This window comes from Sarcophilus harrisii, chromosome 5 (genome assembly GCF_902635505.1).
Source record: "Sarcophilus harrisii chromosome 5, mSarHar1.11, whole genome shotgun sequence".
Taxonomy (NCBI): domain Eukaryota; kingdom Metazoa; phylum Chordata; class Mammalia; order Dasyuromorphia; family Dasyuridae; genus Sarcophilus; species Sarcophilus harrisii.
The window spans coordinates 178,238,494-178,266,362 of record NC_045430.1 but is presented as its reverse complement, the minus strand read 5'-3'; the positions used below and the strand labels follow the sequence as shown (position 1 = coordinate 178,266,362).

The 27,869-nt window shown below is 44.8% G+C and overlaps 1 protein-coding gene across 2 annotated transcripts; it reads left to right on the top strand.

Moving 5' to 3' along the window:
• The first annotated feature begins 1,475 nt into the window (after nt 1-1,475).
• Nucleotides 1,476-27,271, top strand: LOC100916310 (putative cation exchanger C521.04c). Of its 2 annotated transcripts, XM_031939051.1 has the most exons (20): nt 1,476-1,634; nt 2,861-3,110; nt 3,248-3,375; nt 8,667-8,745; nt 8,851-8,967; nt 9,617-9,678; nt 10,164-10,307; nt 10,696-10,878; nt 12,321-12,423; nt 13,578-13,719; nt 14,771-14,954; nt 20,400-20,499; nt 21,805-21,923; nt 22,378-22,415; nt 22,950-23,062; nt 23,324-23,472; nt 24,029-24,123; nt 25,131-25,209; nt 25,717-25,825; nt 26,224-27,271. In XM_031939051.1, the coding sequence occupies exons 1-20, from the start codon at nt 1,629-1,631 to the stop codon at nt 26,295-26,297; spliced, it is 2,274 nt and encodes a 757-aa protein (XP_031794911.1). In that variant the 5' UTR covers nt 1,476-1,628; the 3' UTR covers nt 26,298-27,271. The 2 variants fall into 2 exon arrangements, with proteins under 2 accessions (XP_031794911.1, XP_031794912.1); XM_031939052.1 differs by lacking the exon at nt 8,851-8,967.
• Nucleotides 27,272-27,869: the final 598 nt, after the last annotated feature.

The window sequence follows — 27,869 nt, the reverse complement described above, 5'->3', positions numbered from 1 at the left end:
AACTTTGTAAGCAATGTCCAGGAATTTACTAATGTCTCCTAACTGAACTGTGCACCCCTGCTCTTTTATACATTTGTATATAGTCCTGACATATGCTTCCCTGTCTGAAGGGAATAGGGTGCCTACTTTCTGTCCCATAGATTACTTAACCATCTCCACTGCCCTATGCCTGATCTGGCAACAGCGCAGCTCAGCAGGGTCTTCCTCTGGAGTCCTCTTGGAGGTTGTCTTGACCACTTGACCATGCAGTGATTTCTCTAGCACCTTTCATTTCTAGTCTTTTCTCAGGCACCAATTGCTAGGCCATCTTAAGAGCTCAAAACATATGAGCCCTTTGATCTCAGGCAAGATGAATGAGGTGAGAATCTCAGAGTGTGAAAAGAGCTCCAGTTTATTATGTGGCACAGCCTTGTTGATATACATTTTTGCAAGCGTGATCAGCTTGTGAACAGTCGGCAATCCCAATCCCTATTCAGAGAAGCAGCTTGTGGGCTTTGCATATGTTTGACATCTGCCAATGGGAGGAGAGCCGATCCAGCCATGTAGCAACCCACTCACAGGCAAGAAGCCCTGTTCAGGCATCCCTGCTCATAAGTAACTACGCCGTGACCCTCAAGCTGAACCCGTTCCCATGATCACACATCACTGCTCCTTGCTCAACAAGGATGTTTCTGTAAAATGGCAGAAAACTTAGTGTGCACCAAAGGTCAAGGTGGCCTATGCACTCCCTCTCGGTGAATTCCCTAAGCATTTAGCCAAATGGTTTTAATGACTGCTACTTTATAATATATTGTTTTAGGTCTGGTACAGCTAGACTACTTTTATTTGCATTTTTTTTTCATTTTAATTCCCCTGAAATTCTTGACCTTTTTTTCTTCCAGATATAGCACTGAATAAGTAGATTAGTTTAGGTAGAATTGTAATTTTTAATTATATTAGCTCGACCTATGCATGAGCACTTAATATTCTTCCAATTGTTTATTTAGATCTAATTTTATTTGTGTGAAAAGTGTTTTGTAACTGAATCACATGGAATTTTGCAATGTGATCACAATGATACCCATGTAACTCTAGGATTCTTCCTGCTCCTTAGTTTGCAATCTCACTTAATTGCTTCCTTGTCCTTTTTTTGTTGATTGATTGATGAGGCTGGGCACCCAGGGAATATGCAAAGATATATAAGGCATAGTTGTTGCCTTCAAGGAACTTATAATCTCTGGAATGGCGATAGTACAAACTCAGATAATTTTAATTACTTAGTTTTCCATTTAATTCAATAATTCAGTTCATCAGACTCATATATACCACCACAAGCTGGACACTATAATAACAAGCAGCCAATTCAAGATCCATGGCAATAGAATAAATGTTTGATTTCTTCTTCCCCACCCCCAAGATGACCTCATAGAAAGAATTGTAGAACATATAGAATGTTTTTGAGAAAAAACCCTGAGAGCTTACCCAGTCCAAACCTCACATTCTACAAGTGCAGAAATAGGCCCAGAAAAGGTAAATAGTTTGCGAAGGCCACAGCTAGTTAGTGTCAGAGCTCTAAGAAGAACTCCGAGTCTCCTGACTCCCAATCCAGTTCCCTGTCTATGAAACCAAGAATTCTGAGGGAATGATGCATGAAGGTAATTTTTTTCCTGATTAAACAATTTGAGAAAAATGGAATCCTTTGCAAAAAATTAGGGTCTTTCCTTAATAAAGCAAAATTAATGGATAATCTCTCAATAGTAGAGGTACGTACTGAGCCAGAATTGCATTCCAACATGGCCAAAGTTTGTTTTGCTGACCCTATGTATTTGTGGGTATGCTTCTTTATGAACATGAAGAAAAAGAAAAAATTATTTTATTGTAATTAATTAGCTTGAAATGGTTACTTTAAAAAAAAATTACCAAACCTCATGGTTCTTACTGGTTTCAGTCTATTTCTCCGTCTTATCGTTAGGACTGCTGATTAACAGTTACACTGACCAGGTATTCATTTTTTTTCCCTACCTGGCAAGATCCAAATCAATTGTGAAATAATAACAGAAGTGGGGTGTGGAGTGGGGAGGAAAAAAAGAATCAAGAAATCCCAAGAACTGAACATAAGCTCATTTGATCATGAGTTGCTGACATTTTTGGCTTTGTGGCAATGGGAAAGAGGCTGGATATGGAAGGACCAGTATTCAAATTCTGCTTCTATTTAATGAGAGCCTTGGGCAACTCACCTAAACTTTCTGCTGTGGGCCTCAGTTTCCTTATTTTACAAAGAACTACTAAATGGGCCCTACAATCTCAGCTCTTTGGTCTGATCAGCTTGGTGTATTGGGTGGAAACCAGAGACAGATTCTATCTCAGTATTGCTAATGGAGCTTCCTAACTGGAAGCTATCTGGACATATTTTGCAGGAAATCTCAGGTATTATATTAGCAATATAATAATCTAAAGTCTGCAAAGCACTTTATAAATATTGTATTAATGAGGAAATGAAGGCAGGTGGTGGGGAGGTAACAGTGGCTTGCCCAGGGTCACAGACCTGGCATATGTCTGAAGCTACGTCTGCAGACTCAGGGTCGGGTGCCTTCTCCATTGTGCAACCCTGCTGGCTCTAGACCACGTTAGATGGCCCCTAAGGACCCTTTCACAGTGCAGTTCTCTGAATGGAAACAAGTATAGAAGAATACTCTGTGTGCTCAGATTGTTCCTGTAGTACCTGGTACACAGTAGGTGCTTAATACCGGCTGAGTGTAAAGAAGGAGAAGGCTGGCAAGCTAAATGGGCCAACAAACATTTATTTAGTGGTGGGGAGGAGAAAAAAGAAGCAACTGCAAAGCTTTTCATATTCTGAGTAGTAACGAAGTGGGTCCCATAGGTGGTCTCTATGGATCAAGAAGCTATTAATTACCTCCCGGGTGCGGGTGTAAACCCGGGCGTACAAATGCACAAAGGAAACGTCTCTCTTCTTGGCGGAGGATCCGCGCAGGGGATAAGGGGCTTCGGAGCCGGCAGTAGAGTGGGCAGCACAAAGAATTCTCGCGATGACCTCACAAGGCAAGAGAAGGGGCAGTTCATTCCCATTCCCGGCTTGCTCTGCCTGAGGCCCGGCCGTTCGCACCCTGCCGGTGAGCTTTTTGGGATGCCCATACGCGCCATGCCCGCTTAGGAGGCCTGTCCCTAGAGCCTTGTCTGGGAAGGGGGAGCTGCTGGGACGGGCGGACCGGAAGCTGGCTGGGTCCTTTCACACCCTTGTCCTTCGCAGAGCCGTCCACACCCGGCTGCCTCCATCACCCGTTGGACCAGAGCCGGGCGTGGGTCAGCCGCCTGGTCAAAACGAGCATCCTGGCAGAGCCCAGGGTAGAGGCCGACGCGTTATCTGGTAACTACAAGGTGAGTCTCCCCGGCTCTTGGTGCTGAGGACGGGCGGCGGTCCTTCCCCGAGCCTCTAACGGGGAAGCTCGCGGGGCTCCCCTCTCCTGCTTGGCAGCACAGCCCGAGAATCTCCCGCCTCCCCTGCAGCTGAAGCTCGTCGTGACCTGGAAAGGGTGCTCTTCTTCTGGACGCGGGCTGTGTCAATAGATATTCTCCGCCAGCTCTGGGTGGAATTTCAGATGATTGACTTGCCTGCCAGACAGCAGCAGTGTCTATTAGGGAGTTTTTGCTTGTTGAGGGAGAGGAAGCAAAAATCATCCCTTCCTTCTTCCCAAATTATTCTCTGATGTCCAATCTAGCAAATAAACACCTCCGAGGCTAGGGATAATAATAGCAACTTTTACATAGTGCTTTAAAGTCTTCAGAGATTTTTAAATGTGTTTGACCCTCACAATCCTGGAAGATAGGTTCCTCCCCTCCCCCTTCTTGTTTTAAATAGTATTTTATTTTTCCAATTACATGCAAAGATAGTTTTCAATATTCGTTTTAATTTTTTTTAATTTTGAAAATACATGCAAAGATAGTTTTCAGCATTCACCCTTGCAAAATACTGTTACAAGTTTTCCTCCCTCCTTTCCCCTATCCCCTCCCCTAGACAGCAAGTAATCCAATATATGTTAAACATGGGCAGTTCTTATATATGTATTTCACATTTATCATGCTGCACGAGAAAAATCAGATCAAAAAGGAAAAGAGAAAGAAAGGGGAAAAAAAAAAAACAAGCAAACAACCAAAAAGTGAAAATGCTAAGTTGTGATGCACATTTATTTCCCACACTCTGGCTACAGATGGGTTCTCTTCCATCACAAGATCATTGGAACTGGCCTGAATTATCTCATTGTTGAAAAGAGCCTTGTTCACCAGAGATGATCATTTAATAATCTTGTTGTTGCCATGTACAAAATTCTGGTTCTACTCATTTCACTTAGCATCAGTTCATGTAAGTCCCCCCAGGCCTCTCTGAAATCATCCTCCTGATCATTTCTTAGGCAGTACCAAAAGGTTTTGATGACCACTGATTTTTAATATAGTTTTAGGCCTGGTACAGCTAGACCACTTTCATTTGCATTTTTTTCATTAATTCCCTTGAAATTATTGACCTTTTTTTCTTCCAGATGAATTTTATTATTTTTTCTAGCTCTGTGAAGTAATTTCTTGGAAGTTTGATTGGTCTGGCACTGAATAAATAGATTAATTTAGGTAGTATTATCATTATTATTATATTAGCTTAACCTACGCATGAGCACTTGATATTTTTCTAAGAGATTAGATCTAACTTTATTTGTGTGAAAAGTGTTTTATAGTTGTGTTCATAGAGTTTCTGACTTTGCCTTGGCAGGTCCCAAATATTTTATATTATGTAGTTATTTTAAATGGAATTTCTCTTTGTAGTTCTTGCTGCTGGACTTTGTTGGTAATATGTACAAATGCTGATGATTTATGTGGATTTATTTTGTATCCTGCAGTTTTGCTAAAGTTGTAAATTGTTTCTAGTAATTTTTTAGTTGATTCTCTAGGATTCCTTAAGTATAACATCATATCATCTGCAAAGAATGATCATTTGGTTACCTCATTACCTACTCAAATTACTTTAATCTCTTTTTCTTCTCTTATTGCCAAAGTTAACATTCCTAATTCAATATTCAATTCAATTCAATAATAGTAATGGTGAGAGTAGGCAACCTTATTTCAGAAACCCTGGTTTTATTAGGAATGGTTCTAGTTTGTCCCCATTACATCTGATGTTTGCCGATGGCTTTAAATAGATGCTAGTGATCATTTTAAGGAAAATTCCATTTATTCCTATACTCTCTAGTGTTTTTAATAGGAATGGTTGTTGGATTTTGGCAAATGCTTTTTCTGCATCTATCTATTATATCTGCATATAATCATATGATTTTTGTTAGTTTGGTTATTGATACAGTCAATTATGCTAATAAATTTTCCTAATATTGAACTGGCTCTGCATTTCTGGTATAAATCCTACTTGGTCATGATGTATTATCCTGAGGATATCAACATTTATTTTTGTAAGATATTGATTCTCAGATTTTTTTCTCCTTCCCTTCCTTTCCCTCTCCTCTCCCCAAGGCAGCAAGCAATCTGATATAGGCTATACATGGACATGAATTTAAATATATTTGAAGGTAGGTCTTAATACCTCATTTTACAGAGAAGGAAACTGGGCACAGAGAGGTGACATGACTTGCACAGAATTACACAGTAAATGTATAAGGGTAGATCTAAACTCAGGAGTAAGTGATATCAGGTCCCACTTTCTAAGAGTTGTGCCATTTAGCTGCTTCCCAAGAACTATAGTCCTGTCCCCTCTAATACTTTTCCTCCCAGAAGCTTCATGTGTAGCTCAAAAGAGATGATGACTATAAAGTCTCCTCTAAGCATTAATGGGGTCTCTGAATGTTAGCAGTTGCTGATAGGAGAAACTTTCCCTGCCTCCTTTGGGCTTCAGCAATGGTAGCAGTTCTGTGTGCTCTTTGGACGGGTTTTGAATGTACAAATCAAGCTCTGGCAGAAACTGCATCTGAGCTGAGTGAACTCAGAAAGGAAGTCTAGACCTTCCTCCCTAGGGAAGAAACAACAGACAGAAATCTGACAGCATAACCTTTGCAATTGAAAGGGGGGTAAGTAGGGAAAGGACTGCTGCCCCTGCATTTGCAGACTGTCCCCCCCATGCTGGGAATGCATTCCACTTCCTCAGAGAATCCTTAGTTTTCCTCAAAATTCAGTTCTGGGTCCACCTTGTACCCAAGATTTCCCCCTTCCCTAGCCTCCAGCCCCCCACTCCCCCAATTACCTTTCTGCCATACTGTCTGTTTTCCTTAAGCTTCCCAAATCACCTCATCCCCAAATCCCCATTTTATCTAAGGATCTAATCTCACACCTTACTAAGGAAGTAAGTTGTCATGAGCTGCTTCTGTCCCCCATTATATCATCCATTCCTTATCCTTTGATTTTTTAAAATTCATCTCTGTTGAAGAAATGACACTTCTCCCCAAGGTTACACCCTACCTACAGCCCATTCTTTCCAGCAGATCGCCTCAATAATCACTGCCTATCTCTTGACAGTCCCTCCCTTTATCCTTCTGTGTCTAATCTCTCTTCCTCTCTAGTGTCCCAAGTCAGAGACTATGTAGTCTTGTGTGATGACCGCGTATTCTAAAATCAGCCAGAGTCAGGAATTCAGGTTAAGGGAAAATCTTCAATCTTTATTCTCAGTAGAGGTGAAGAAGTCGGAGGTGAAAGGGGATCAGAGATGAAGGGAGGTTCACGATCACAATGTGTGCAGCTGAGTCAAGAAGCCAGCCAGCTGTTCCTTTCCCCGCCTCTCTTCCTGCCCCTCTGCCTCCACCCACCAAAATCGTCATTTCCTATACAACACATCAGGACTTGCACAAAGAGTGGGCGGGGGGCCATTCTTTCTCCAATCATGTATATTAATAGAGTATGATCCAATTACTATTTAGCCTCCTGTGCTTGGGACCTTAGTGCATCAACTCAAGCTTCAGCCCATTACAGTCTTGGGCAAGTCACTCAGTCTGCCTCAGTTTCCTCATCTGTAAAATGACAACAGCAACATCACCCGCCTCCCGGGAGGTCCTGAGGAGCCAAGGGAACACTAATTGGGAAGCGCTCAGCACAGCGCCTGCTGCAGTTAGGCAGTCATCCCTATGGGTCCCTTCATCACTGCCAGTAAGATTATGCCCCAGTCGCACAAGGATCCCTCCCCTCACACCGTTCCCTTCATTTCCTTCCTCTTATTTCAGCTAAACTCTACAACAACGCTGTGTGCCTCGACTTCTCTCTCTCTTCTCAGCCTTGGAAGCCTGTCTCTGGACTTTCTAGTGACCTTTTCTCCGTCCCCCTTCCCACCACAGACCCAGCTTCAGGGCATTTCTGATTTCCTGAGCTTTTACGATGTCTTCCTTTCAGGCTTCTCCTCCCCAATCATTCCTTCAGAGTCTCCTTAGCAGGGCTGCTGTCCATCCTGTGCCCTGTAACCACAACTATCCCCCAAAGCCCTGTTCTGGACCCTCTTCATTCTAAACCTTCCCTTGGTGACCACTTCAACTTCCATGAGGTTCCAGTCATCATCTGACTCTTCATGACCTTTTGTGGGGTTTTCTTGTCAAAGAAAGTGATTCACCATTTCCTTCTCCGGCTCATTTGAGAAGATGGGAAAACTGAGGCAGACAGGGTGAAGTGACTTGGCCAGGGACATGCGGCTCGTAAGTGTCTGAGGCTGGGTTTGGACTCGGGAGGATGCGGCTTGCCCACTCCAGGCCCTGCCCTCTCAGCACTGGCACTAGCCACGCCAAATCATGGGCTGCTTTTGCCTGATTTGTCTCCTGTGTTTGGGATGTACTCCCTCCAGCACCGCTGGAACTGCCACGTTTCCTTCACAACCCAGCTTCAGGCACCTCCCATCCCCCACGTGGAGTCTTCCCTGGCTTCCCCATTTGCTTTGCTTGCGTCCCCATACTTGTGTGAGCACCTCACGTCTTGGGCTCCGATGCTGCTCCATGTTGTGCATTTGTCTCCCAGGACCTTCGCCTGATGCAGAGAGGAGGCTTAGTATGTCTTTGCTGATTGATTTTCTGGGACTGAAGAGGCTGAACAGTGACCTTGGGGAGAGAGCAGGATCTGTGGTTTATGGGTCTGCAGCCAACAGTACAAGTCGAGTCCCCACCAAGGCAGAACCCTCGCAGCCAATCCTCTGTCAGTGTGCTCTTTCCTAAGGCACCGTGTTGCCTTGTTTGTTGAGACCCCTTCTCTAGTGAGTGATCTTCACTCCACGTTCATTTTAACCTGATTGCACTTCTAGGGGGAAAAATTGTTTTTATATCCAATTGCTTACCATTTTAGGAAGGGAATGGTAGAGGGGTGAAAATCTGAAGCTTGAAATTTACAAATGAATATTAAAATTTGTCTTTACTTGTATTTTTTTTAAGGAAAAAATAAAATACTATTAAAAACCCAGAAAACTGCATTTGCTATTAATAGGAGCAGATTCCTTAGTAAGTTAATAAATCTCTTGACTTTAAAAAAAAAAATTAAAAGTGGTAAAGGTGGTCCCAAGCCCGAGGTGGGGTTTTGCTCCAATGTGACCTAACTCTGCGCCTTTACACATTGCCTCCCTTTCCTAAGAAAGGATTGAGCAAAGTGGGAAAAGCCTAGGTTTGGGAGGGGGCTCTGTACGCCTTCTCTCCTCCTATTTTTATGCCTGAAAGTTTGGTTTCAAGAAGTGGAAGAGCCATGTGACTGCTCAGCCCTGGTCAGACCCCTCCGAGATCGTCACCAGGCCCCCTGGTAAGCCACCTCTCACCCGTTAGCCTTGGGGGAGCCAGGGGCACCAAAATGAGTGGGTGGGGGGCTTCCTCGACCATGGGGACTTATGGGGTAGTTTGTCCTCAGGCTCCACCGTGATCTGGGGGAATGTCTTCTACGTGCTGCTCTTTGGCTGGTGGCTCTCCCTGGTCTACCTCCTCCTGTCTGGGCTGATGTTCCTCACCATCCTGGCCACTCCTTATGGTTGGTCTTCCCACAGGGTCGGGCCACCTCTGGATTCAGACTTGTCATCTTTGCAGTAATTTAGTGCATGGAGAGTGGGCTGGATTGGGTCGGGGGCCTGAGATCCGGTCCAAATTCCCATTACTTGTTATCATTTCCCTCAGAACCTCCGTTTTCTTGCCTGTAAAATGGAAATGATGGTACCATCTGCCCCATCCTCCTATACAAGACTGTTGTGTGCTATTTTGCAAACTTGAATGCCCTCCATAGGAGTCACTTTTCATTTCCAGAATGAAACAACAGACTGACTAAAGGAGACCCAGGCCCATGATAGAATTCTCGGGGACCATCCATGTTTATTCAACCACTGTATCTGCTTCTGGGGTGACTTCTTTTTCTGGGTTGAAACAATGGCTTGGCAGAACTGTGAGATCTGTGGTCCTTGTGCTGCAGCTCTCCTCTGCCCAACCTGATCTCATCATAGCCCCTTTTAACCTTGTGAAATCATCTGATGTAATCCATACCCGAACCTGAACCCATACCCACGGACAAGAGCTCCTTCCCCAATACTGTGAGAAGCGGCCATACAGCCTTAGCTCAGATACCTTTCTCTGTCCATCTTCTGGAAAGGAAGGCCTTTTCAAAACTCACTGGGTCCTTTCCCCTACAGGGAAACTATGCTGGCATCTCGCTGGATATTTGCTCTGGCCATTTGATAAAGTGATTCAGAAGGTACAGAAGGGAAGGGTGGGAAAGGGAGCTGAGGTGGCCATAGGGAGACCCAGGCATCATAGTGGTTTGGGGAAGAGTGGGGGGCAGAGGGGAAAGGAGTGTGAGACAGAGAAAAATCCTACCTTAGGAGACAAGGATATTTAGAAAATTAGTCTTTGTAAGCAAAACACACCTTCCTCCTTCCCCCAGTGGGACTATGTAAGGGTTTCCTATTCCTTCTCCATGATTTCTTCTTGAGGGTTTGCATCTGCACACATGAAGGCCATGGGGTCTCTGATGCTTGTTCCTTGTAGGCATAAATATTTTCCCATACACAGACACCGCTTCTTTCTAAAGGTCAGTGGTCAGTGAGCTGTGGAGGGAAGGACAATCAATTAGAAATCAGAAAAATCATGCTCCATGTACTTTGGCTGTACCCGGAAGTGCTCTTGGCCTCCTGTTTTTTGCTTTTATATTCCTCCTGACTTCTTTCTTCCTTCTTCCAGGAACATTTCTCCCTTAGGTTGTGCAAGGATGCGGGTGACTGTGACTTCTTCTCTGAACCAGAGACTACCCCACTTCTCAGCCACCTTGATGGGCTACTCAAGACTCAGAAAACATACTCAAACCACCCAAAATACAGTCATTGGGTAAGCCTGTTGTTCTAACGCTCCCCCTTCCCTTCTCTTTTCATCCTTGATATTTGAGGTACAGAGATCAGGGACCTCCTCTTGTGTCTTTCATACCAACATACTTTTTGAGCTGTGTGTTTTTGTATTGAGTTGGTCTCTTTTACTGCCTCTGATTTTTTCCATCAATCACAAAAGGGGAGTAAAGTAAATATTATCAACAGAATAAGACACCTAACTACTATAAGCTGTTTCAAAAAGCTGTGACTTAGAATCTTTGCTTTTTTCTTCATGAAGACCCTTATCTGTGAGGACAGAATCAAAGAGCTTCAGGGTCCCCCGTATAAGTTGTGGGCATGGGATGGAACAGCACAAAGGAGTCATTTCCTTCTTGGTCTTCTCTTGCTAGTACCGAGTCAGCACTTACATCTGGCTTTTCCTGGGCTACCCTGTGCTGGTGGTCATCCACAGCCTCATCTGCTGCTTTTCCTGGCTCCTAGTGTTCATTATTCCAATTGCCAAGATGAATGCCAGAATGGTGGCCAGAATCCTCCTGGAAGACCCAGAGCAGGTGCATGTGCAGGCAATAAAGGTGAGGGGTCTTTGGTGGAGGGGGAGAGGGCCACACGTGGTGCCGAGGGTGGGTGACCTCTCATAGCTCTCATGGACTTGGGACTAGAAGACCAGTGTCCATGGGCAGGTTGGGTATAGGCAAATAAGGAACATCGGGATGCTCAGACCACATCATTCAGTCCTTAAGGCAAGATGGGAAGGAGGGAAAAACAATTAGAAATCAGAAAAATCTTGATTCACATCCCTTTTCTAATCATAGATTTTATAGATGAGAAAACTGAGGTTCTAGAGAAGATTTGTGTCTCTCCCAAGCTCACAAATAAGCAGCAGAGCCAGTATTTGAATCCAAGATCTTCAGTTCCAAGTCCAGTCTTCTATCTACCTGTTCTATTTTCCAATTTCCAATTGCACGACATTGGTCATTTTTTCTGAGGCTCAGTTTGCTGATATGTAAAAGTGGGTATCTGCCTTATCTACCTTACAAGATAGTTAAGGAAACCTTGGAAAATGAGAAAAATCAGTTTGTAGAGTCTGAAGTGTGCAGTATGAGTTTTCCTTGTAGTCTCTAGCCATCCCTCTTCCTTCCTTCTGCCTTCGGCTGATGCTGGACTAAAACCAAATAGAGCCAAGATCTGAACTTGCAGCTTGTTGAAGGCAGAGGAAAGTTTGAGTTTCAATTGTTATTAGTCTTTTTCCACACCTACCCAAGCCCTGGTGGTAGGGATCCTAGGATAAAGGCAGTGAGAGTTGAAGGGGCTTTGTAGATCCATTCCCCATTTTACAGATGAATGGGAGTCAGTGCCTAGAGAGGGAGGTTAAAGTGATTGAGCTAGAGCCCTGTAGCTCATTAGTGGACAATGTGACCCTAGACCCCAGGTTCTCTGACTCTAAGTGGAAGGGCAAACATATACCTGGAAACTCTTTCCCCCAGAAGCCTCCTCTTAGTTTAAGAGGTACCAGAAAGGTCCTGTCAGATCTTTGGGACTTAAAGCTCAAATATTTTGATAGATTTCAAAGGCCATTTTATTTTCATAGAACTGTTAGAAGCAGAAAATGGTAGTCAAATCCCAAAGGCTCCAGGCAACCCAAGTCCAGCTCTGGTCTCTTCTGCCCACTTCTGTCACCTTCACAATACTAATGCTGCTTTTTTGGGCCACAGAAAAATACAGCTTTATATGGACTTTCCTCTGCATTCCTATTCCCTCCCTCTTTCTAGGGCTCTCTGTTTGTGCAAAAGGAAACTTGAGGTAGGAGTAGGGAAGTATGTCCCCTGGCGTTCAATGAACCAGGGAAGGGTCCAAGACCAGAGCCCACCTAACCAACTCTCTGTACTCCAGAGGACTATAGCAGGGACAGATGGGGTGGGATGTCAGAAAAAATAGGTTTGATATAAATAGTTCTTCAGAAGAAACTTGCCCTTCTGAAAGTCTTCTGCCGTCCTGCTTCCTTCACCTGCTTTAGCCAGAGGCACCCAGGGATGCTGCCACGCTCCTGCGCTGCCGCCGCGCAGCTAGCTCCTGTTACTACAAGCACACCTTGGCCGGGGTGCACGTCTTTGCCCTCAGTATCCTTCTGCCCTCTCAGAGGCCTCCACAAAGGCCATTTGTCCATAGTGGGCCTGTGGCTGGGAATAGTGGGACGGGACGGACTGAATCTGGGCCCAGAAAAAGGAAGGCCGAAGGCTCAGCCCCAAGCGGGAAGGAGCAAGCCTTTGGCAGTGGTGAGCTCCTGGGCCTGCCCCGGCCTTCCAGGAGCTGAAGCAGCTTCTCCGAGGGTTAGCCCAGGGTTGGATGGTCTGGGCCGCTAGTCTGAGATGGAGGAGAGAGCCTGGAGGGCGGGGAGGGGTCTTCCGAGTGTTCTCTGTCAATAAAGGCATGTTTGAGAATCAACAAGGGTTGCTGTGCCCCACAAAGCCCTGAGGACAGGGCAGCTTCAGGGCTGCGCCCTTCCTGAAGGCACATCGGGCAGCCTCACACCTCTGGGGGGGAACACAAGAGGCACATCCACGCTGGGTGATCACGAGTGGGTGCAGGAGCATTATTTAAGCTTCCCCAAGTTCAGACAAGCCTTTATGAGGGCTAGCATAAGAACGGTCAAGGGCGGAATGCCAGCAGGTACCGGATTCTGATAGCCCACAAGATAATTCTAGCCTGCGTAAGACCAGAGCACTTGCCAGAAATGTAAACGTCATTCATTCAAGGTAAGCTCCTGAATGCATGTGCACATTTTATAATCTCTGCCCCAAGTGCTTCTGAAGCATCATCTTAAGTCTTGGGGTGATCTGACTCCCTCTACGGAACCCCCTCTGAAAACGCTGAATATTGTCATGAGGAGAAGGTCACTTTAACTGTGACCTTGAATAATCCCCGTCTTATAAGTTTTATGAGGGCTTCTGGCAAAAATAAGCAAGCAGCGTGGCTCGCCTGAGGGTATTGGGCAAAGAGAAGATAATCCTGAAATCAAGGGGCTCATGCCTCCAGTGGAGGTGTCGGAGTTTAGAGCCAACGCTGGGCCACCTTAAAGAAATGTTGGGCAGTGGCCGGTGGGGGAGGGTGAAGTATGGGGAGGCAGGGAGAGAAGGCCAGCTGCTGCTGCTGCTGCTGGGTGGAGCCCCGACCCCTTGGGAATAACTCGGCTGGTTCTGCCGGGGGATGGCCCCCTCCAAACATCTGCGCAGAGACATGAGCGGGGAGTCCTCTTCCTTAACTGCTGCCTCAGACCTCCTGCCGCTGGTACTCGTGACCCTGATCTTGGGCTACGTGGACAGCCAGAACCAGTACACGAGCTCTCCGGCCAAGTTCAGCCTCTCCCTCCTCTCCATCATGCTGCTCTCTTACTTCACCGGCACAGCTATCGCCAGGTGAGTGAGTGAGGGTCTCAGCAGCCTGCTTTTTGCAGAGGCACCAGGATGGTAGGAAGTGCTGGGCCTAGAACCCAGAGACGCAGGGACGTAGCTCTGTTGTGGGCATAAGGCGCCCAGCCTGGAGGCAAGAAGACTCATCCGGGTCCCACTCTGGCCTCAGACACTACTAGCTGTGTGACCGAAGCACGTCACTTTACTCTGCCTGCCTCAGTTTCCCTATCTGTAAAATGAGCTGGAGAAAGAAATGACAAACCACAGTATCTCTGCCAAAAAAACTCCAAATGGGTCCCGGAGAGCCAGGACTGAAATGACTCCCCAGCCACAGCGGCTCTGGCTTCCTCTATGCATCCTGAGTGGTCTTGGAGTATCTGCGATCCTAGCTAAGTGAGGAAGTTAATTATGTTTATTGACTTTTGATCTAGGTTGGTATGAGCTTCAGGAAAGGGCTGGGCACACCTTAACTGTAAGCAATTGTCATTGACAGAGGAGCTCAAAGACTTCTGGTTTCAAATGGGGCTTCCCTGTTAGTTACAAGTTCTTTGGCTTCAAGTCACAGGATCCTAGTTCTGGAACCAGTCTAGGCCAGGCCCCTCTTTTTGCAGTTGAGGAAACTGAGGCCTGTGGAGGTTGAGTGATCAAGATTACACAGGTAGTGTGGGATCTGAATCCAGGTTCTCTGACTCCAGAGTGAGCACTCTTTCTACTTTAGTACAGTGCCCAAATCGAGGCTGAATGACTTATTTGAGGTATTGTAGCAATTTATGCACTGGCAAGGATCGGATCGGTTCATGTTTGCACTGGCAAGGATCGGATCGGTTCATGTCTATGGTCCTCCTCAACTTGGAGACTCTGGTCCTTTGATGAACATTAAGTGATCCAGAAATATCCAAGTGTCTTGCAGTGACCCCAGCACAGCCGTCTGCTCGGTGCTGACCGTCCTGACCTCTGCAGCCTGTGCCTAGTTTCTGTGCTAAGGAGTTTCTGGGAGGTCCTGGGCGAGGCAACAAGGGACGGCAGCCTCCAGCCCCGTTTTTGTCTTGGTTCCCAGCATTTCGGCTCAGAGCTCTTTTGCCGTGGGTGCTGTGGTGAATGCCACATTTGGCTCCATCATTGAATTGACGCTTTATATCACTGCCCTGATGAAGGGGGCCCAGGAGGGGAACAGATGCTATGAGGAGGTGGTGAAGTCTGCTCTGACAGGGACCGTGCTGGGCTGCATCCTTCTCGTCCCGGTGAGTCCGGCTAAAATGTTTCCTTGTTCCTGATTCAGAACCAAGTGTGGAGGGCTCCGGGAGCCCGGGGAAAGCATAGATCAGATCGGAGTTCTCATTTGGCCGAGGCAAACGGTTCCATGGCCCCGCAAAGGCCTCAAAATCTGAGACTAATTGTGGCTTCTCTGTTTTCAGTCATCCTTTCCCTCTCCATATCCCATCTCCAAAACAGGCCCATGGCCTGCTATTTCTGGAGCTGGACAAGTCCTGAGCAGATCCATCTGCCTCATTTTTCCAGTGAGGGAGCCGAGGCCCAGGTAGGCTTTGGGCCAACCCTACGGCCTCACAGATAATAAGCAGGACATACAGGATGGAGAGCCTGGTCCTCTAATCCCCAAGTCAGCCCTCCTTCCCAGAAGCCCCTCATTAAAAACCAGTCAGTAACCATTCATGCGAATGGAAAACAGAGAGCGAGCCCCTCCAGGGTGCAAAGCGCCATAGGGTGTCCTAAGAAAACGAAGGCCCTCTGCTTACCCCACTCTGAACATTCAGAGCTCTGAATTCTAAAGCCCCCTCGTTGTTCATCTGGCCCCCAGGCTCTGCAGAACTCGCCTTCACTCTGCTCCTATGAAAGGCAACAGGCAGTCATGTCTGCTCTTCCCGGTCCTTCCCCTTCCCCCCTCAAAGTCTTGAAAACTAGCAATTTGTTATTTGAGTCCTGCTTTCTGGAGCCCCCCCCCCAAGTTGGGGTGATTAAAATATACCTTTCTAGTGAAGTGATGAGGCGGGACTCCTGAGGATGGAAAAATGGAATTCGTTTATTTCAAGGGCCATCCCCTTTTTATAATGTAACAAAAACAACACTGTGCACGTGGGACCACATAAAAAACTCGTTATTGTACGTAGTTTGCCACCTGGTATCACTCTGGCTTAATCTCAACACAGGTTGTTACCAGCCCCTGACTTCTCAGGAAGGCTGAGAGCCCTTAGGGGAGCCAGGCAGCTGAACCAGACATTGTCAGCAGGTTCCTTCTGGGCTGAAGGGTCTTATACCTCACCCAGAGTTCCCCCACTGACTGTGACCCTCTACTTTTTTTGTCATGTGCAAACATGAAAGACTGCATTTTAAAAGGGCGCCCGTCTCATTGCACCTCTGCCATGATCCAGGTGGATGACCTCCTACCTGGCCTGCCTTCCCACCCCACCTCCCCCACTCCCCACCCCCACCCCAAAGTCTGACTGGAGGTCTCAGTAATCCTGATAGCCCAGGATGCTTCTGTTCAATTCACTGGTGATGGAAGCAGGTGAGAGAGGTAGTCTCTCTGCTTCAGGAGAGAACTCCATAGAAATGGAAAACTTGAGAACCACTGGGGTTCTGAACTAGGTCTGTGAGCTTTTTCTTGATTAATATTTTGTTTACTAGTCCTTTTTGTAATCCTATGTATTCTGTTTTATATATTTAAAAAAGGATGGTTCTGAGGTCTATAAGGCATCCCCAGATTATCAAGGGAAGGAGGTCTTTGACACAAAAAGGATGAATTTAGAGCATATATTGTCTGTCTTTGCTATTTATATCCCCAGAAATTGCACAATAAATGTTTTATTCATTGATTTAAAGGAAGGTTGCCATGAGACCTTTTCTAAAACTTGGAATCCTCTTCTGGTAATCATTCATATTAAAAATCTCTCTAGCAGTGTTCCCAGAAGTGATGGAAGAGGTCAAGCTATGACCTGATGATGAATTGAAGAGGTCAAGCTATGACCTGATGATGAATTGGCTTTCTCTGATTTGAAGAAATTCCTATTTTGTGCATGACATTTTTAAATTGGGCTTACCTCTAGTGAAGTGGCAGGTGCTAAAAGTTGCATTTGTTAACACAGCTGCATGACAAGTTCTTTCCTTTGTGATCCTATCTTCTCAATACATTCTGTCTCAAAAGATCACTCACTTCCATGGAGTCTGTTCTCTAAACCACAGTAGACATTTGTTAAGTGTGTACAAAGAATGGGGATAGGAATCCTTGCACTCAGAAGCTTGGAGCGATAAAGTACCAAGAGTTTTTTGTTTTCTATTTCTCCAATATATTTTATGTAATATTGTCCATTACCCTTGTGTGAGTCCCAAGGTGGGTGATCATGAGTCAGATTACTGGCAAAAGATGACATCTGAGTTGTAGCTTAAAGCAGAACTGCTATACTCACAGTGTATACAAGACTCAATAGTATGAACCAGATAAAAAAATGCAATTGGGAACATTTAACAAAATAAACAAGAATGTAATACAACACAGATAGTGGTAATTTGGGGGCTTTTAATATGTGGCCTGCAAAGATCTGTTTTTGTTCGAGTTTTGATGTCACTGACTTTAAGTATGGGTAGGAATTACACAAAGAAGAGGTGGGGAAGGGCAGAAGAATATTCCAAGCATTAGGAAAGAATATGAGAAAAAACTGTCCCGAAAGTAGAAATTTAAGCATATTTGGAGGAATGATATTTGACAGGAAGGAAGAGTAGTCTAATTTGGCCAAAGCACTGAATCCACAGAGGGAGTAGTATGGGAAATCTGCTGCCAAATCATGAAGGGTAATAGGAAGTCAGTGAAGAATTCTGGGTATCAATAAATCTGATAAGCAGTAGGAATAAAACTAGTAGATTATTCTAGCAGCTCCATGACTTCAAAGGAAGAAAGCAGAAAAGGAAGTGATTCCACCAATCCAGGTGGGAGAGAATGGGGCATTATACTAGGGAAGCAACAATGTGTTGTGGGAATATAATCAATCAGTACCGCTCAGTATCCAATTGGAGAGGTGAGGAAGAGAAGTCAAACATCACGCCAAAGTTAGTAAACATAGTTGGTGACTATGGGTAAATGGGGGGACCAGAAAAATAGGTCAAAAAGGAGAGAAGGGTTAGGAAGTGAGATGAGTTCAGGGTGGGACATGTTAAATTTGACTCTTGTCAATAATGTAGCAAAGTGAGAATTTTCTCTAGGCCATTATAAATATAGGTTTGGAGTTCAGAAAGGAGATGTAACTGAATTCACTTCAATAGATATTGACAATGTGCCAGGCATTGGGGATCCAAAAAAAGCAATGAGAAATAGGCTGTAGTTTTAATGAATTTTCTAAGTCCTAAGGGAAAAAATGCAGATTAAATATTTTTTCTCATGGGCCAAAGTGAAACTTTGTGAACTTATGGGTTCCCTCTTTCTGGAAGCCTCAAACTGAGGCTGAATGGTCACATGTTGGGATGACATAATAAGTAGGAAGAGTCTTGTTCACATTTGGTTTGAACTAGTCGTGCTCTAGGGAGTCTTTTAACTGCAGATTCTGTTTCTGTCCTCCGAGCTCAAGCCATCAGCTTTGGGTCTTCCTTAATATTATCCAAATCCACATTCAGTTAGCATGAGAATCCTGTCAATTCTTCAGTTCTATTTCTCTTTTCCATCCCTTCTTTGTAACAATGTCCAACTTGTCAAAAGTCTCAGCAAAATTCCACAGCAGCTTAAGCCAGATTAAAATACTTAATAAAAAAATTTAGAATACAGCAACAAGGATCTGTTTCTATTTGAATTAGACACTCCTGTTCCATGGGATATCACCCTGGTTCAGACTTTTACTGACAGGATCACAGATTTAGGATAGAAAAGGCTCAGAATCCATCTAATTGAATACCACCATTTCACAGGTGAGGAAACTAAGGTCCAGGGAACTAAAAGACCTAACCAAAACCTCACAGGGAGTATCAGAGCCGAGTCTGGGAACCCACAGCCTTGGACTCAAAATCCAGTGGACTTTCCACCTCTGTCCTCTGTACTATTCTTCTCTCTTGTCCCATCACTAGATGGGCTTTCCTAAAGCAGTTCTCTCCCATGCTCCATATTGTTCATTGGCTCCCCATTGTTGATGCAGACTCTTCTCCTGCTTACTGCCTTTTGTGACTGCCTGTACTTCTGGTCAGACCCTGGAGTCATTAGGAGAAATCGGACTCTGCTTGTGGCACTTGTGTAGCTGCCTGACCCCAAATTCTTAGCCTCCTGATATACAGATCTTTCTTTCTCTGATCTACCCTCCTTCAATTGAAAACAGACCATAGTGGGGCAGCCACATAGAACTCATATTCTTCGTGAATTATCAACAGTTTGACCCTGAGGCAAGACTTGATGAACGTATATCCCAAGATGTTCCCAATCCTGGTTGGAGCTGGTACAGGGCAAGCTATCCCTGGAAGAGCCTGGGCTTTCTTAAAGATCTGATTAGTGTGTCCACATTTCTAGTTTCCTCCCTTTACAATCCATGAAATGTTTCTAAAAGAATCTTTTAGAAGAGGGACACGGGTCTGATTGTGTCCCTCTTCTGCTTAAGAAGTTTCAGATACTCCCTGTTTTAAGATCACGTACAAACTCCTCAGCCTGTTATGTTTTCACATACAATGTATTCTAGTCAAACTGGCTTACTTTCTGTTCCCCATACTTGGGGGAACTATGTTTCCTCCCTATGTTTGCTTTTAAATTATCCCATCGGTCAAGAATTTAAGTGCTTCAAGGTTTTGCAAGGCTGAATGTTGAAAACTATCTTTGCATATTTTGAAAATTAAAAAGTATTACTTAAAAGTTTTTTTTAATAAGTCAATAACTTTAAAAAAAAAATTTAAGTGCTTACTATATACCAGGCTCTCTGAATCCAGAAGCCTCCTTTGTAGCTCAACTCAAATGTCATCTTTTAGCCTTTTCTGTTTGCTCTCCCTCCTTAAAGCATCTTTTTACTTATCAAAGTATCACAGTATACTGTGTCCTACCAAAGAATATAAGATAGGGATGGGCCTAGTCCCTATCACGGAGTAGACACGGAGTGAGAAATGTTTCACTTGGTTCCAGCTGAGCTGGCCCTCCATTTTTACAGAATCTCCATTCATCCCTGGATTAATGAATTTTTCCACTTAATTGCTTTAGAGATACTCCTATGCTACTGACCTTTATAGTGCTAAAACAGGAATACCTGACATCTTAGAATAGATATTCAATAAGTGATAGGCACCTACATGTGGGGCTCCATGCTAGACAATAGGATACCATGAAGTCCAGTCCATCAGCAGGCTAAGTGCACTCTAGGCCTTGGTGACTACTTGGACAGAACAGATGCTTAACTTAGTGTTTACCAATTTATTGTGTTGGAGGAGGAAGGAGGAAAGAAGGCCCCCTGGAACTTTTCTCCTTTTGTACAGCAAGATAGTCCATAGCAAGGAGGAAAGGAGGTGCAAAGGGGAGGAGAAAACATTTGAATGAAAACTTTTCTACTGGAAAGAGCCCAAGATTACAAATCAGTGGATCAAAGTTCAAAGGCCACTTCTCCTTAGACCTGTGTGTGCCCTTGGGCCTCAGGCTTTCTTCTGAAGAGAGAAAACTGGGTTGGATGAAGGATTCCCTCAAGCCCCTTCTAACCTAAACTCAGATCTGATGTTTCCAGGGTCTTTGCATGGTGATTGGGGGAATGCACCACTCTGAACAGAAGCTTAACCACCAATCAGCAGGAGTCAGCTCTGCCCTGCTCTTCCTCTCTGTGGGAGGTAAGCCAGAGGTGTGGTGTGGGCCCAAGGTGGCAGTGTTGGGATGCATTTACCTGATTCAGGTAACAATGTACCAGCACTCCAGATTGGAGGTGGCGGCAGGAAACATTCGATCAGAGTGGAGGGTGCTTTGGGACAGCTAGGATATGCAGGGGATGGAGCACCAGGCCTGGAGTCAGGAAGATTCACCTTCCTGAGTTCAAACCCAGCCTCAGACATTTCCTAGCTGTGTGATCTGGGCAAGTCACGTCACCCCTTTTGCCTCGCTTTCTTCATTTGTAAAGTGAACTGGAGAAAGAAATGGCCAACTCACTCCAATATCTTTGCCAAGAAAACCCCCATTGGGGTAACAGAGTTGGATGTGACTGAAAAATTACTGAACAAAAGAAGGTACTTAACGGGTATTTACAGCAAAGCTGAAGAAACCTTTTTCCAAGGGCTTGGAAGTAAAACCTGCCTGTGTTCTCTCTGCTCCGATTCCACTTCTTCCTAATTTAATGGTGACTAAGGGAAGAACCTTGGAGCTAAAAGGAACTTCACAAGTCTAGTCTTCAACTTTGTAAACTGTAGTTCACAGCCCGATATGGTGTCTCACAACTGAATGTGTGGAGGGTCACAAAATTATGACTTATCAGTTAATGTTTGATGTGTACATGTATTTTATATATCCATATATACAGGGTCATATAAAAAGTTTGGAACAAAAAGGGGCTGTTAGTGGACAAAGTTTAAGAAGTCCTGCTCTTGTCCAGCTCCCCAGACACTCCCCTTCTACAAATGAGGAAGGTAGCGATGCTCTGAGTGCCATAGCAGAAACAGGGCAAAGGAGACCCAAATCCAGATCTTTTTATTGTATGTTTGGGGCTCTTTTCTCCTGTTGCCCCCTCGTCTCTCCGGTTGGTGTAGGAAGCTCCAAGTTTGCTCAGACTTTCCCAGAGAGGAAGCCTGCAACTGACAATCCAAATGGGTTCAGATGACAGGTTTCCCTCAACTCCAATTCCTACATCTTGCCTTTACATATTCCTTACTTTTAGCCTAAGAAACAATGTTTTTGTTCCTTGAGATTCTAGGTCTTGATGTGTCAAGACTTTTTTGCTTAGTACTTGGCTCTTTGGGAGGTAGCCGGTTTGTTAAACTGGAGGGCCACCATGACTTTGAGACACATTTGCTTGACTCAGGAGATGTCTGGAGAACCTGTTCTGAACCTCTAAGACTTGAGTGTCAGCAAGTATAAGGACCAGAAGAGTGAGATCTCAGAATCCTAGGTATCCATGGGACCTGACACTAATTTCCTGGCTGTGGCAGGTGTGTTTGCCCCCACACTTTTCTCCAAGGTTTATGGGAGACTGATCTGCAGGGAGTGCCAGAATGTTACCCAGGACCCCTCGGGGAGCTATCTGTGCCACAGCTGCCGGCCTGACTTGGTAGGTAGAATGCCTTGCCCTGCCCCACGACTGCCCAGCATAGGCAATTTCATGAAGTACCAAATATAATCCTAACCATAAATGTGTGCTAGCCCCAGAATCCTAATTATACCACCTCCTCCTCTTCTGAGGTTTCCAAGTCAATATACTAATCAGATATTAGACTAACTTCAGTCCTTTCTATATCCATTTTGTATGTACACACACACACACACACAAAAGCGCAGACATCTCTTATGTGCACTAGGGTAAATGGGGGCTTGGCAGAAAGGAAACTTTTTAGTAATAGTATTATATAAAACTGATTCCTCCATTATCGTGATCAGATTTAAGTATACCATGGTCACTTAACTAGTATTTTTTTGTTTTGGATTCTGGGAGGCTATACATAAGGCATAACATGGAAGTGATAGGATAGCTCCTAATCCCTGCCCACCTGATTAATGCCTTTCAGATGAAGAACAATGGAACTCTCTACTATAATCATGTCCAGTAAGTAGGACCTTATGACCTGAGGGGAACAATTGGGCATCCCTCAGAACCAGTATCTGACCACTTTGCCCATTTCCCACCTGTTTGACCCAAATGTTTGGGATTTCCTAAAAAGAGCTAGCCTTGTGACTTTGAGCAATTCCCTTCCCCTTCCTGAGCTTACGTGTGCAAGGTGGCTGCCCAGTGTGTGGAAAAGGCTCTGGGTTTGAATTCCTAGTTCTGTAGCATGCCATGGAATTTTTGTCTTCTCTCTCTGGGCCTGATCCCTCAGTTTGATCTTTGAAATGAGGGGAACTGAAGGGGTAACACTGAGTGTTAACCTGTAACACTCTCATCCCCCCTCCTTTGTGGTCCGAACAGGTGGGACAGGGAGGGCTTCTGAGAGTTGGAAAGTGACTCATTGCAAACGAAGTTAATTGCACCTCCCCCACCACGTAACTGCCCCTTTCTGCCGTGGCTGCTCATTCTCGGCCTTGTCCTCTCCCTGGCTGGGGCCGCGGCCTTCTCCCCCTTCACGGCGGCATTGCATTGCAGGCCCTTGGTGTACACGGTGTGCCTCCTGCTCCCCACCACCTACCTCGTGGGCCTCCTCTTCACCCTGAAGACCCGCTCTCCTAGCTACGTTCTCCACAGCAACTGTGGCCCCTGTAAGTGGTCTTCCTCTGAGCTGCCCTGCCCCTCCCTGCACAGCAATTAACCAAGTTTCTTGGTTAGGAAAGGAGAGCCATGGGGGCTGGGCAGAACTTGAGGGGGCTCCCAGGCCCTTGGAACAAAATTATTCAAACGGGAGTTGGATTCTTTGTGCCCCCAACCCCCAATCTTGAAGCAGCACACAAGGTCCACGAGGTCGAAGGATAAAAACAGGGGTTCGCTTCTGATTTCTCCCTCCTTCACCCCCTTGCTGCCAGGGCCTGGGCCCCATCGCGGCGCTGTGGTTGCCTGGCCACGGTGGCGCGCACTGCTCTTGCTGCTGCTGTCCACCTTCTGCATGTCTGCCTGTGCTGACCTGGCCACAGAGCACATCAGTCCCATTCTGAAGAGCTCCACCGTGTCGCAAGTGAGCTGCCATCTCCATTGGAGGCAGGGCCCCATTTAGGTGTCCAATGTTGGAGAGCTTGATTAAGGAAAAAACTACTGGGCTAAGGCAGAGATCCCTTCCTAATCCTGACTTGGGGTCTACTCTGACCTTGGTTCCCTTTTCTCTCACAGGGAGTGGGGGTGGCCTCCACCTATTTAGTGTCCACTCTCATAAAATGGCTTGCACGAGGACAATCCCTATGCAAGCTCAGCCAGAGCTGTTTTGGGGCATCTGCTTCCCCCTCTCCTCCCACCCCTTGTACCCTAGGGCTGCCTCAACTGTCCTAATGGTTCTCACAGGAGTTTTCTCTGCTCTAAATGGGTAATATCTGGGCCTCGCTGCCTTGGTCCAGGAAAACTACAGGAACAATCTGCCCCTGACCAAGTTAGCCTAACTTGTTGGTCCAATCCCAATGCTTGTGCTGGGCTCCTATTTAGAAGGCTTTTCTTAGATGGAAAATTCTTTTTTGGTGCCTTTTGAGGTAATATAAGGGCTTAGCAGAAGTTGAGGTCCAAGTTTCTTTTTCTTCTCCCAGTATTTTATAGGAGTGACTGTGCTCGCCATGGTGCCTGAATTGCCCGAGATTGTCAATGGGATTCAGTTTGCCTTGCAGAATCACCTGAGTCTCAGGTGAGATGCTACCTCTGCAGGGTGGAGGGATGGGACAGTCTGAAGGTGGTGCCAAACTCCTGGTGACAGACCAGGCTCTCTTGGAGGCTTCCTGTAGAATATACTTCCCTAGTCCTTCCTTAGAGATCTAATGATCGACACTGGCAACATTGCAGTTAAATTCTCAGCTTGACGTTAGCAGGAAAAAGCCTTGTTAATGGAACCAAAACGTGGCAGGAAATATCTCCAAAATAGCTTTATTACAAATTAATTATTGTTATAAATTGGATAAAGAGTAGGGAAGCCAGGTTAGCCAGGGGAAGAGGCAGATGGAAATGAGAGGGATGGTTCTCTCTGAGTAGGCAGTATGAACTAAGGAGTAAAGATCTGGGTTTTAATGCTTGCTCTGCCATTACCTACTTGTGCCACCTAGGGCAAGATACTAACCTGTTTAAATAAGTTTGTTTCCTTATATAAAATAGCATTAGAATGGATCATTTCTAAAGTCTTTCCTAGCATTGATTCCAAGTACTCTGGGGATAACATCACCAAGGGGTCACAGCTATTTCAGAAAGAAATGCGTTATAGCTAGAGTGGAATTCAAGAAATGTTTGAGCTGTCCCCAGGAGGTAGATACTGTCTTCAGAGGAAAGGGAAAATGAAACCCTTAAATACAAGGTAAGCATGGGATCGTGTTTCCCAAATAGTTCCATTTTGATTTTGCAGATATAAGATTGTAGTCTCTGTCCTCCATCCCCATCTCAGGCAGAAGTTAGTTTTGTAGCAGTAATGGCTGGGAAAAGACTGGTCTAATGATACTGTAAATGAAGTACCAGAAAATCCAAGTGTGAATGCTCCATTGAGCCTCTGGGCCTAGAATTTGGGACCAGTCAAGGCTGTAGGGGGTCCTGACTGCACTTGCATTTGGGGCCCAGCTTCCTCTTTCACCACCTCATCCTCTGCCCACTCTCCAGGTGCCTCCATCCCTCTGCCACTGATAACCAGCCTTCCCTTTTCACTTCTTGTAGCATTGAGATCGGCAGCTGCATTGCAGTACAAGTCTGTATGCTGCAGATACCCATCCTGGTGCTGTTCTCCATCTTCTATGTAAGTCATAGTGGGTGTGAAAATAAATGTGAGGAAGTCAGTGATCCCCTGAAAATTATTTTCACTGACTCCCTCACATTTAAGAGGGTACCTAGAGCACTTTCTCAAGGTATCTCCTCTCAGGAATCCAATGGACCTCCCCTGGGAAACAGGACACTTCCTTCCATGGACATTCATACAAACCTTATCTTTTATAGTTAACTTGGCCTTTTTCAGATACACATGTTCACTCAAGGAGGCTGTCAGAAGGCATAGATGTCCCTCCAGATTACTGGAGACCTCTCTTGGACTGGAAGAGGCCCAATGTTCTGGCCTATTCCTCCACCTACAAAATTACAACATGTTCTATGAGGATACAATGTAATAGCTGAGATGACTTGAAAGGGATATAATAGAACACTGGATTTGGGGGTGAAAAGAACTAGATTTTTAAAAAAGGACTCCCTGAGGTCCTAAAGCCTTCCAACCTCCATGCCAAAATTTAATGACTCCAGTTACTCTCTTCAGCCAACAGGATTCATGCTGTTCTTCAGTGACATCCATGTCTATGCCAGCATGTTCAGTGTCATTCTTATGAATTATATCTTCATGGATGGCAAGTGTGACTATTTTCGAGGTAGGTTTGAAGGGAAACAAGGAAAGGGAAAAGAAAATAGCCTGGCGATTAGAACTTCTTTCCAAGTACTCCAAATTCCCCATTTAATTCTAAGTGCTAATTCAAACCCCAGATAGAAAAGATGCATGTTATCCTAGGTAACCTGGTTGGGGGGGTGGGGGGGGAGGGAGGGGGCTCTTGTATTGATTGTTCACTTGTGGTGAAGAGAAGCAAGGCAGTATTGAAGAGATATGGTAAGTAGTTCTACTTAAAACTAAGCTTTTAGCTAGTCTCTAATTTTGAAGGGAAGAGAAAAGGTGATCTGAAATGGCTATTAGCAAAAGTTATTAAAAGTTCTGAGTCTGCTCTCAGGTTGCTGAACTATGAGCTCAGATGTGTCCCTCCCTTTCCCTCCTCAGGTACTGTGCTGGTAATGGTCTACTTCCTCCTCCTCGCTGTCTATTTCTTTGCTCCTTCTCCTGCTGGCTGCTGACAGATGCATTCTACTTGATTTAGCATTTGGCTGCATTAGAGATCCATGGGATACTTTCCTTTGAGGTGGAAAGGCTCATCCAGGTTACTTGCAGAACTACGCTGGGAAGCTAGTAGAAGTCAATCCAAATCCATCTCCAATCTTACACCTCTCCTCTCTTGTTTTTACATTAAGGGAACTATTAATGAACTAAAACTTTGTACTGTAAAACTTCATTCTCCTTGATTTTGTTTTTAAGTGGGAAGGAAGAGACTTGGCTAATGAGATCTCATTTTTCCCTTGGTCATGTCCGACTTCTGCCACGTCCAAGGATAAATCTACAAAGAGACCATGGTAGAAGTCTCAATCTGTTGGTATTATCTCCTTCCCTATTAAAATATAGTTACTTTAGTTACCAAGATATATAAAGAGGTGGAAAAGGTATCTTTGACCAGTTACCCTGATGCTAACAAGTAAAAGCAGAGATGGTCCTATCCCTAACAAAATTTCTATTTTCCTAAAAAAAATCAGTATCTTTTATTTAAGTAACTGTTGCATCTGTGTTTTAAGGAGAATGAACGGTCAAAATAGTAGGGATAGAAAAGTCTCTCTAGGTAAAAGGAGGGGATCAATTATACTGAATTCCCTTCTCTTCTATACATCCTAAATTTACATGCTATTCAACAAACACATTAGAAACTTTGGAGGGGGAGAAGAAGAGGAAAATTGACAACATTTTTTTGCTAATTCAGTAAAGACTATACTATATATCAATCCTACAAGATGAGGCAACAACTTTAAAAAAAAAAAAAGCTCTGTTAATATAAAACTGAGCAGTCTAAGAGTTGGTTGTGAAAACACTTTCTCAATGGAAACAGAGAGACAAAGTGGAAGCAAGGAGATATCTGAATGTCCTTGGAGATAGTATTTAATGTATTCCTACAGAGACAAACAAAATTAAAATTTGAGTCTGCTTATGAAAAGCAGAACTTTGCCAAGGGTATCAAAAAGCTCTGTCCAAAAATGCTTTCAGGCAGCAGTTTTGACAAATATATTAGCTTTTTTCTAGCACCCAGGAACAGATCATGTAGAGGAGGATGTGTCTTCAAATGTGAACAAAGCAGAGCTGTGTAACCTGACCATGGACTGTGTGTACCCCTACCCTTGGTTTCTTACTTTCCAAATACATCTATACCCCCATCATCTCCTAAAGCACATTTTGCACTATTAGGCTTGTAGAAGTGGAATCATCAGGTTCCTGACTCTTTACAATTCTTAGCATCAAATTTAACTCACTTCCTCCTACAGAGGAAACAACAGACCCTCAATATGTGTGTTTTTGCCACACTGCTAATGTCAGAGTCAGGCCTAATAGACTCTGGGTACTTTATATACCTGTGTTATTCGTATCACTTGAGCTGGATACTATCAAATTCCCATTTGATAGATGAGGGAATTGAGGCCTCAATGTTCACCTGTCTGTCCTTGGTTTCACAGCTTACCTTAGCCATCCTCTGCCCAGCCCCCTTTCTCTTTGACCATACTGCTTCTTCTCCCAGGTCTATCTTATTTTTCCAGTCCAATATTCTTTTA